The following is a 10,000-nucleotide window of genomic DNA, read 5'->3' as shown; positions in this document are numbered from 1 at the left end:
GGAGGCAGGTAGCCTAGTGGTTAGAGTGTTGGGGTGGCAGGTAGCCTAGTGGTTAGAGTGTAGAGGAGGCAGGTAGCCTAGTGGTTAGAGTGTAGGGGCGGCAGGTAGCCTAGTGGTTAGAGTGTAGAGGAGGCAGGTAGCCTAGTGGTTAGAGTGTAGGAGTGGCAGGTAGCCTAGTGGTTAGAGTGTAGAGGAGGCAGGTAGCCTAGTGGTTAGAGTGTAGGGGTGGCAGGTAGCCTAGTGGTTAGAGTGTAGGGGAGGCAGGTAGCCTAGTGGTTAGAGTGTAGGGATGGCAGGTAGTCTAGTGGTTAGAGTGTTGGGGTGGCAGGTAGCTTAGTGGTTAGAGTGTAGGGGCGGCAGGTAGCCTAGTGGTTAGAGTGTAGAGGAGGTAGGTAGCCTAGTGGTTAGAGTGTAGAGGAGGTAGGTAGCCTAGTGGTTAGAGCGTAGGGGTGGCAGGTAGCCTAGTGGTTAGAGCGTAGGGGTAGCAGGTAGCCTAGTGGTTAGAGCGTAGGGGTGGCAGGTAGCCTAGTGGTTAGAGTGTAGAGGAGGCAGGTAGCCTAGTGGTTAGAGTGTAGAGGAGGCAGGTAGCCTAGTGGTTAGAGTGTAGGGGTGGCAGGTAGCCTAGTGGTTAGAGTGTAGAGGAGGCAGGTAGCCTAGTGGTTAGAGTGTAGGGGTGGCAGGTAGCCTAGTGGTTAGAGTGTAGGGGAGGCAGGTAGCCTAGTGGTTAGAGTGTAGGGGTGGCAGGTAGTCTAGTGGTTAGAGTGTAGGGGCGGCAGGTAGCCTAGTGGTTAGAGTGTAGAGGAGGTAGGTAGCCTAGTGGTTAGAGTGTAGAGGAGGTAGGTAGCCTAGTGGTTAGAGCGTAGGGGTGGCAGGTAGCCTAGTGGTTAAAGCGTAGGGGTGGCAGGTAGCCTAGTGGTTAGAGCGTAGGGGCGGCAGGTAGCCTAGTGGTTAGAGTGTAGGGGCGGCAGGGTAGCCTAGTGGTTAGAGTGTAGGGGCGGCAGGTAGCCTAGTGGTTAGAGTGTAGAGAAGGTAGGTAGCCTAGTGGTTAGAGCGTAGGGGTGGCAGGTAGCCTAGTGGTTAGAGTGTAGGGGAGGCAGGTAGCCTAGTGGTTAGAGTGTAGGGGAGGCAGGTAGCCTAGTGGTTAGAGTGTAGGGGCGGCAGGTAGCCTAGTGGTTAGAGTGTAGGGGGGGCAGGTAGCCTAGTGGTTAGAGTGTAGGGGTGGCAGGTAGACTAGTGGTTAGAGCGTAGAGGGGGCAGGTAGCCTAGTGGTTAGAGCGTAGGGGAGGCAGGTAGCCTAGTGGCTAGAGCGTAGGGGAGGCAGGTAGCCTAGTGATTAGAGTGTAGGGGTGGCAGGTAGCCTAGTGGTTAGAGTGTAGGGGAGGCAGGTAGCCTAGTGGTTAGAGCGTAGGGGAGGCATGTAGCCTAGTGGTTAGAGCGTAGGGGAGGCAGGTAGCCTAGTGGTTAGAGTGTAGAGGAGGCAGGTAGCCTAGTGGTTAGAGTGTAGGGGTGGCAGGTAGTCTAGTGGTTAGAGTGTAGAGGAGGCAGGTAGCCTAGTGGTTAGAGTGTAGGGGTGGTAGGTAGCCTAGTGGTTAGAGTGTAGAGGAGGCAGGTAGCCTAGTGGTTAGAGTGTAGAGGAGGCAGGTAGCCTAGTGGTTAGAGTGTAGAGGAGGCAGGTAGCCTAGTGGTTAGAGCGTAGGGGTGGCAGGTAGCCTAGTGGTTAGAGTGTAGAGGAGGCAGGTAGCCTAGTGGTTAGAGCGTAGGGGTGGCAGGTAGCCTAGTGGTTAGAGTGTAGAGGAGGCAGGTAGCCTAGTGGTTAGAGTGTAGGGGTGGCAGGTAGTCTAGTGGTTAGAGTGTAGGGGGGGCAGGTAGCCTAGTGGTTAGAGTGTAGGGGTGGCAGGTACCCTAGTGGTTAGAGTGTAGGGGTGGCAGGTAGTCTAGTGGTTAGAGTGTAGGGGGGGCAGGTAGCCTAGTGGTTAGAGTGTAGGGGTGGCAGGTACCCTAGTGGTTAGAGTGTAGGGGTGGCAGGTAGTCTAGTGGTTAGAGTGTAGAGGAGGCAGGTAGCCTAGTGGTTAGAGTGTAGGGGTGGCAGGTAGCCTAGTGGTTAGAGTGTAGGGGTGGCAGGTAGTCTAGTGGTTAGAGTGTAGGGGTGGCAGGTACCCTAGTGGTTAGAGTGTAGGGGTGGCAGGTAGTCTAGTGGTTAGAGTGTAGAGGAGGCAGGTAGCCTAGTGGTTAGAGTGTAGGGGTGGCAGGTAGCCTAGTGGTTAGAGTGTAGAGGAGGCAGGTAGCCTAGTGGTTAGAGTGTAGAGGAGGCAGGTAGCCTAGTGGTTAGAGCGTAGGGGTGGCAGGTAGACTAGTGGTTAGAGTGTAGAGGAGGCAGGTAGCCTAGTGGTTAGAGTGTAGGGGTGGCAGGTAGTCTAGTGGTTAGAGTGTAGGGGTGGCAGGTAGTCTAGTGGTTAGAGTGTAGAGGAGGCAGGTAGCCTAGTGGTTAGAGTGTAGGGGTGGCAGGTAGCCTAGTGGTTAGAGTGTAGAGGAGGCAGGTAGCCTAGTGGTTAGAGTGTAGAGGAGGCAGGTAGCCTAGTGGTTAGAGTGTAGAGGAGGCAGGTAGCCTAGTGGTTAGAGTGTAGAGGAGGCAGGTAGCCTAGTGGTTAGAGCGTAGGGGTGGCAGGTAGCCTAGTGGTTAGAGTGTAGAGGAGGCAGGTAGCCTAGTGGTTAGAGTGTAGGGGTGGCAGGTAGTCTAGTGGTTAGAGTGTTGGGGTGGCAGGTAGTCTAGTGGTTAGAGTGTTGGGGTGGCAGGTAGCCTAGTGGTTAGAGCGTAGGGGTGGCAGGTAGCCTAGTGGTTAGAGTGTAGAGGAGGCAGGTAGCCTAGTGGTTAGAGTGTAGGGGTGGCAGGTAGCCTAGTGGTTAGAGTGTAGGGGCGGCAGGTAGCCTAGTGGTTAGAGTGTAGGGGTGGCAGGTAGTCTAGTGGTTAGAGTGTTGGGGTGGCAGGTAGTCTAGTGGTTAGAGTGTAGAGGAGGCAGGTAGCCTAGTGGTTAGAGTGTAGGGGTGGCAGGTAGCCTAGTGGTTAGAGTGTAGAGGAGGCAGGTAGCCTAGTGGTTAGAGTGTAGAGGAGGCAGGTAGCCTAGTGGTTAGAGTGTTGGGGTGGCAGGTAGCCTAGTGGTTAGAGTGTAAGGGTGGCAGCGTAGCCTAGTGGTTAGAGTGTAGAGGAGGCAGGTAGCCTAGTGGTTAGAGTGTAGGGGCGGCAGGTAGCCTAGTGGTTAGAGTGTAGGGGTGGCAGGTAGCCTAGTGGTTAGAGTGTAGGGGTGGCAGGTAGCCTAGTGGTTAGAGTGTAGAGGAGGCAGGTAGCCTAGTGGTTAGAGTGTTGGGGTGGCAGGTAGCCTAGTGGTTAGAGTGTAGAGGAGGCAGGTAGCCTAGTGGTTAGAGTGTAGGGGCGGCAGGTAGCCTAGTGGTTAGAGTGTAGAGGAGGCAGGTAGCCTAGTGGTTAGAGTGTAGAGGAGGCAGGTAGCCTAGTGGTTAGAGTGTAGGGGTGGCAGGTAGCCTAGTGGTTAGAGTGTAGGGGAGGCAGGTAGCCTAGTGGTTAGAGTGTAGGGGTGGCAGGTAGTCTAGTGGTTAGAGTGTTGGGGTGGCAGGTAGCTTAGTGGTTAGAGTGTAGGGGCGGCAGGTAGCCTAGTGGTTAGAGTGTAGAGGAGGTAGGTAGCCTAGTGGTTAGAGTGTAGAGGAGGTAGGTAGCCTAGTGGTTAGAGCGTAGGGGTGGCAGGTAGCCTAGTGGTTAGAGCGTAGGGGTAGCAGGTAGCCTAGTGGTTAGAGCGTAGGGGTGGCAGGTAGCCTAGTGGTTAGAGTGTAGAGGAGGCAGGTAGCCTAGTGGTTAGAGTGTAGAGGAGGCAGGTAGCCTAGTGGTTAGAGTGTAGGGGTGGCAGGTAGCCTAGTGGTTAGAGTGTAGAGGAGGCAGGTAGCCTAGTGGTTAGAGTGTAGGGGTGGCAGGTAGCCTAGTGGTTAGAGTGTAGGGGAGGCAGGTAGCCTAGTGGTTAGAGTGTAGGGGTGGCAGGTAGTCTAGTGGTTAGAGTGTAGGGGCGGCAGGTAGCCTAGTGGTTAGAGTGTAGAGGAGGTAGGTAGCCTAGTGGTTAGAGTGTAGAGGAGGTAGGTAGCCTAGTGGTTAGAGCGTAGGGGTGGCAGGTAGCCTAGTGGTTAAAGCGTAGGGGTGGCAGGTAGCCTAGTGGTTAGAGCGTAGGGGCGGCAGGTAGCCTAGTGGTTAGAGTGTAGGGGCGGCAGGGTAGCCTAGTGGTTAGAGTGTAGGGGCGGCAGGTAGCCTAGTGGTTAGAGTGTAGAGGAGGTAGGTAGCCTAGTGGTTAGAGCGTAGGGGTGGCAGGTAGCCTAGTGGTTAGAGTGTAGGGGAGGCAGGTAGCCTAGTGGTTAGAGTGTAGGGGAGGCAGGTAGCCTAGTGGTTAGAGTGTAGGGGCGGCAGGTAGCCTAGTGGTTAGAGTGTAGGGGGGGCAGGTAGCCTAGCGGTTAGAGTGTAGGGGTGGCAGGTAGACTAGTGGTTAGAGCGTAGAGGGGGCAGGTAGCCTAGTGGTTAGAGCGTAGGGGAGGCAGGTAGCCTAGTGGCTAGAGCGTAGGGGAGGCAGGTAGCCTAGTGATTAGAGTGTAGGGGTGGCAGGTAGCCTAGTGGTTAGAGTGTAGGGGAGGCAGGTAGCCTAGTGGTTAGAGCGTAGGGGAGGCATGTAGCCTAGTGGTTAGAGCGTAGGGGAGGCAGGTAGCCTAGTGGTTAGAGTGTAGGGGTGGCAGGTAGCCTAGTGGTTAGAGTGTAGGGGAGGCAGGTAGCCTAGTGGTTAGAGTGTAGGGGAGGCAGGTAGCCTAGTGGTTAGAGTGTAGGGGAGGCAGGTAGCCTAGTGGTTAGAGTGTAGGGGTGGCAGGTAGCCTAGTGGTTAGAGTGTAGGGGAGGCAGGTAGCCTAGTGGTTAGAGTGTAGGGGAGGCAGGTAGCCTAGTTGTTAGAGTGTAGTGGTGGCAGGTAGCCTAGCCTAGCGCTATGTTGGTTGATTTAGTGTCTCAAACCAGGTGAGTTCATTAACATTCTAGTAGCAGCGCTATGTTGGTTGATTTAGTGTCTCAAACCAGGTGAGTTCATTAACATTCTAGTAGCAGCGCTATGTTGGTTGATTTAGTGTCTCAAACCAGGTGAGTTCATTCACATTCTAGTAGCAGCGCTATGTTGGTTGATTTAGTGTCTTTAACAGTCTAGTAGCAGGGCTATGTTGGTTGATTTAGTGTCTCAAACCAGGTGAGTTCATTCACATTCTAGTAGCAGCGCTATGTTGGTGATTTAGTGTCTCAAACCAGGTGAGTTCATTCACATTCTAGTAGCAGTGCTATGTTGGTGATTTAGTGTCTCAAACCAGATGAGTTCATTAACATTCTAGTAGCAGCGCTATGTTGGTTGATTTAGTGTCTCAAACCAGGTGAGTTCATTAACATTCTACTAGCAGCGCTATGTTGGTTGATTTAGTGTCTCAAACCAGGTGAGTTCATTAACATTCTAGTAGCAGGGCTATGTTGGTTGATTTAGTGTCTCAAACCAGGTGAGTTCATTAACATTCTAGTAGCAGCGCCATGTTGGTTGATTTAGTGTCTCAAACCAGGTGAGTTCATTCACATTCTAGTAGCAGCGCTATGTTGGTTGATTTAGTGTCTCAAACCAGGTGAGTTCATTCACATTCTAGTAGCTGCGCTATGTTGGTTGATTTAGTGTCTCAAACCAGGTGAGTTCATTCACATTCTAGTAGCAGTGCTATGTTGGTTGATTTAGTGTCTCAAACCAGGTGAGTTCATTAACATTCTAGTAGCAGTGCTATGTTGGTTGATTTAGTGTCTAAAACCAGGTGAGTTCATTCACATTCTAGTAGCTGCGCTATGTTGGTTGATTTAGTGTCTCAAACCAGGTGAGTTCATTCACATCCTTCATCAAGAATATGGGCAAAATGCTATTATTGACAATGAAATAGGTGGGAATGTTGTTCTCTTGCCGTATATTTGACCAGTAACATAGCATTCAAAATAGTTTTCCAGATTGTATTTTGCCGATTCATCTTCGCAGTGTGAACATTGAGTCGCGACTTAGGCAACCTGGTTCAATTTGGGTCCCGAGGCAAAACCAGTTGAGAACCACGGTCTTAGGAAACAGCCTTTAAAGGAAGCGCTATAGAATGAAGTGTTGGTGGCAGTGGTTCACTACAACGGGTGAAGAATGTGCAACTTTGATGTTATATTCCTTATTTTCAGGACTGTTCCTCCCCTTTCACCAGGATAGCACAAAGGCATGAAAAAGCCTCCAATCCTCATCCTCCCTCTCCTCCCACCCCCCTACCCTCCCACTAATCCCTGCTCCCCCCTCTCTCTCCTCCCACCCCCCTACCCTCCCACTAGTCTCTGCTCCCCCCTCCCTCTCCTCCCACCCCCCTACCCTCCCACTAGTCCCTGCTCCCCCCTCTCTCTCCTCCCACCCCCCTACCCTCCCACTAGTCCCTGCTCCCCCCTCCCTCTCCTCTACCCCCCTACCCTCCCACTAGTCCCTGCTCCCCGCTCCCTCCCTCTCCTCCCACCCCCTACCCTCCCACTAGTCCCTGCTCCCCCTCTCTCTCCTCCCACCCCCCTACCCTCCCACTAGTCCCTGCTCCCCCTCCCTCTCCTCCCATCCCCCTACCCTCCCACTAGTCCCTGCTCCCCCCTCCCTCTCCTCCCACCCCCTACCCTCCCACTAGTCCCTGCTCCCCCCTCCCTCTCCTCTACCCCCCTACCCTCCCACTAGTCCCTGCTCCCCGCTCCCTCCCTCTCCTCCCACCCCGTACCCTCCCACTAGTCCCTGCTCCCCCCTCTCTCTCCTCCCAGCCCACTACCCTCCCACTAGTCCCTGCTCCCCCCTCCCTCTCCTCCCACCCCCCTACCCTCCCACTAGTCCCTGCTCCCCCCTCCCTCTCCTCTCACACCCCTACCCTCCCACTAGTCCCTGCTCCCCCCTCCCCCTCCCTCTCCTCTACCCCCCTACCCTCCCACTAGTCCCTGCTCCCCCCTCCCTCTCCTCTACCCCCCTAGTCTCCCACTAGTCCCTGCTCCCCCCTCCCTCTCCTCCCACCCCTCTACCCTCCCACTAGTCCCTGCTCCCCCCTCCCTCTCCTCTACCCCCCTAGTCTCCCACTAGTCCCTGCTCCCCCCTCCCTCTCCTCCCACCCCCCTAGTCTCCCACTAGTCCCTGCTCCCCCCTCCCTCTCCTCCCACCCCCCTACCCTCCCACTAGTCCCAGCTCCCCCCTCCCTCCCTCTCCTCCCACCCCGTACCCTCCCACTAGTCCCTGCTCCTCCCTCCCTCTCCTCCCACCCCCCTACCCTCCCACTACTCCCTGCTCCCCCCTCCCTCCCCTCCCTCCTCCTTGTCTCCCCTCACCAGGAAAGCACACAGCATGAAGAAGCTGATGAAGTAGACTATAGCGAAGTTGCTTCCACAGGTGAACTCTTCGCCAGGCAGGTAGTCTGACTCTGGGTCACACCGTTTACCTGGTAGACAGAGAGAGAAAGAGAGAGAGTCAGGCAGGCAGGCAGGCAGGCAGACAGACAGACAGACAGACAGACAGAGTGCTTACCTGGCAGACTGGCTAGCATGATCTCCTGCCACGCCTCCCCTGTAGCACACCTGGACAGAGACAGAGGGACAGGGAGATAGGGAGACAGGGAGACAGAGAGACAGGAAGACAGAGGGACAGGGAGACAGGAAGACAGAGAGACAGGGAGACAGGGAGACAGGGAGACAGAGGGACAGAGAGACAGGGAGACAGGGAGACAGAGGAACAGAGGGACAGAGGGACAGAGGGACAGAGGGACAGGGAGACAGGGAGACAGAGGAACAGAGGGACAGGGAGACAGAGGGACAGAGGGACAGAGGGACAGGGAGACCGGGAGACAGAGGGACAGAGGGACAGAGGGACAGAGAGAAAGAGAGACAGGGAGACAGAGGGACAGGGAGACAGAGGGACAGGGAGACAGAGGGACAGAGAAACAGAGAGACAGAGAGACAGAGAGACAGATGTTAGCTCCAACAGGGCATGACCTAGGCCAGTGGTTTTCAAACCTCTCCTCTGGGACCCGCATGACATTCGACCTTAAAGTAGCTCATCTGATTCAAGTGGTCAAGGGCTTGCTGATTAGTTGACCAGTTGAATCAGACGTGCTAGCTTTGGAAATAGGTCAACAACATGGAACGGCTGGGGGTCCCCGAGGAGAGACTTTAAAACCCCTGACTGGGCGTCCCTGAGGAGAGACTTTAAAACCCCTGACCAATGAAACATTGAACCGGTGAGGAGTATATCAGGGATAATGTCGAGGGCTTCTGTTTGCCTCTGTCTTGACCAGAAGTCATGTTTATACCAGGGACATCATGGAGAATGGAACCTCTGGCCAATCAATCAGTGAGGTGGATCAATCAATGGACTAGCAGAAAAGCAGCAGTCCTGCTGAATAGAGTCAGTTCAGCCCGAGGAAAGGGTTCACCTGAATAGAGTCAGTTCAGCCCGAGGAAACGGTTCACCTGAATAGAGTCAGTTCAGCCCAAGGAAACGGTTCACCTGAATAGAGTCAGTTCAGCCTGAGGAAAGGGTTCACCTGAATAGAGTCAGTTCAGCCCGAGGAAACGGTTCACCTGAATAGAGTCAGTTCAGCCCAAGGAAACGGTTCACCTGAATAGAGTCAGTTCAGCCTGAGGAAAGGGTTCACCTGAATAGAGTCAGTTCAGCCCGAGGAAACGGTTCACCTAAATAGAGTCAGTTCAGCCTGAGGAAACGGTTCACCTGAATAGAGTCAGTTCAGCCTGAGGCAACGGTTCACCTGAATAGAGTCAGTTCAGCCTGAGGCAACGGTTCACCTGAATAGAGTCAGTTCAGCCTGAGGAAACGGTTCACCTGAATAGAGTCAGTTCAGCCCGAGGAAACGGTTCACCTGAATAGAGTCAGTTCAGCCTGAGGAAACGGTTCACCTGAATAGAGTCAATTCAGCTTGAGGAAACGGTTCACCTGAATAGAGTCAGTTCAGCTTGAGGAAACGGCTCACCTGAATAGAGCCAGTACAGCTTGAGGAAATGTCTGAAAATTGTTGTTCCTGTTGATCTGAGTGTAGTCCTGCATGGCTATCTTCCCAAACGTCTGGAGAGAGAGAGAGAGCGAGAGAGAGATGGAGAGGGAGATGGATAGATATGGAGAGAGAGAGAGAGAGAGATGGAGACAGAGAGAGAGAGAGAGAGAGAGAGAGAGAGAGAGAGAGAGAGAGAGATATTGAGAGATATCAAGATGGAGATGGACTCTAGCAAGAAGGCACATCCTCAATTGGTAGAAAACAGACACACAACACCCACCTGCATGCAGATGACCACATAGATGAAGAACAGACACACAAAACCCACCTGCATGCAGATGACCACATAGATGAAGAACAGACACACAACACCCACCTGCATTCCGATGACCGCGTAGATGAAGAACAGACACACAACACCCACCTGCATGCCGATGACCGCGTAGATGAAGAACAGACACACAACACCCACCTGCATTCCGATGACCGCGTATATGAAGAACAGACACACAACACCCACCTGCATGCCGATGACCGCATAGATGAAGAAGATCATGGCGATGAGAAGGGCAACGTAAGGCAGGGCCTGAGAGACAGAGGACACAGCTATAGTCAGTATATGAAGGGTTATGTAGGGCAGGGCCTGAGAGACAGAGGACACAGCTATAGTCAGTATATGAAGGGTTATGTAGGACAGGGCCTGAGAGACAGAGGACACAGCTATAGTCAGTATATGAAGGGTTATGTAAGGCAGGGCCTGAGAGACAGAGGACACAGCTATAGTCAGTATATGAAGGGTTATGTAAGGCAGGGCCTGAGAGACAGAGGACACAGCTATAGTCAGTATATGAAGGGTTATGTAGGGCAGGGCCTGAGAGACAGAGGACACAGCTAT

General features: G+C 53.8%; 1 protein-coding gene across 4 annotated transcripts in view; it reads right to left on the bottom strand.

The window, feature by feature from the left end:
- cacna1fb (calcium voltage-gated channel subunit alpha1 Fb) overlaps positions 1 to 10,000 on the bottom strand; it is a 204,660-nt gene that overhangs the window by 22,730 nt on the left and 171,930 nt on the right. For all 4 annotated transcript variants that reach the window (XM_090185540.1, XM_036989057.2, XM_090185541.1 and 1 more), the window contains 4 exons: positions 9,626 to 9,691; positions 9,085 to 9,176; positions 7,626 to 7,675; positions 7,430 to 7,539 (listed from right to left, as the gene is read on the bottom strand). In XM_090185540.1, the coding sequence (XP_090041666.1) occupies positions 7,430 to 7,539; positions 7,626 to 7,675; positions 9,085 to 9,176; positions 9,626 to 9,691 (318 nt within the window). The remainder of the gene's footprint in view (positions 1 to 7,429; positions 7,540 to 7,625; positions 7,676 to 9,084; positions 9,177 to 9,625; positions 9,692 to 10,000) is intronic.

The sequence above is a fragment of the Oncorhynchus mykiss genome, chromosome 9 (assembly GCF_057628025.1).
Source record: "Oncorhynchus mykiss isolate SJ-2025 chromosome 9, ASM5762802v1, whole genome shotgun sequence".
NCBI classification, from domain to species: domain Eukaryota; kingdom Metazoa; phylum Chordata; class Actinopteri; order Salmoniformes; family Salmonidae; genus Oncorhynchus; species Oncorhynchus mykiss.
The sequence above is the reverse complement of the archived record's forward strand: the minus strand, read 5'-3'. Positions and strand labels throughout refer to the sequence as shown.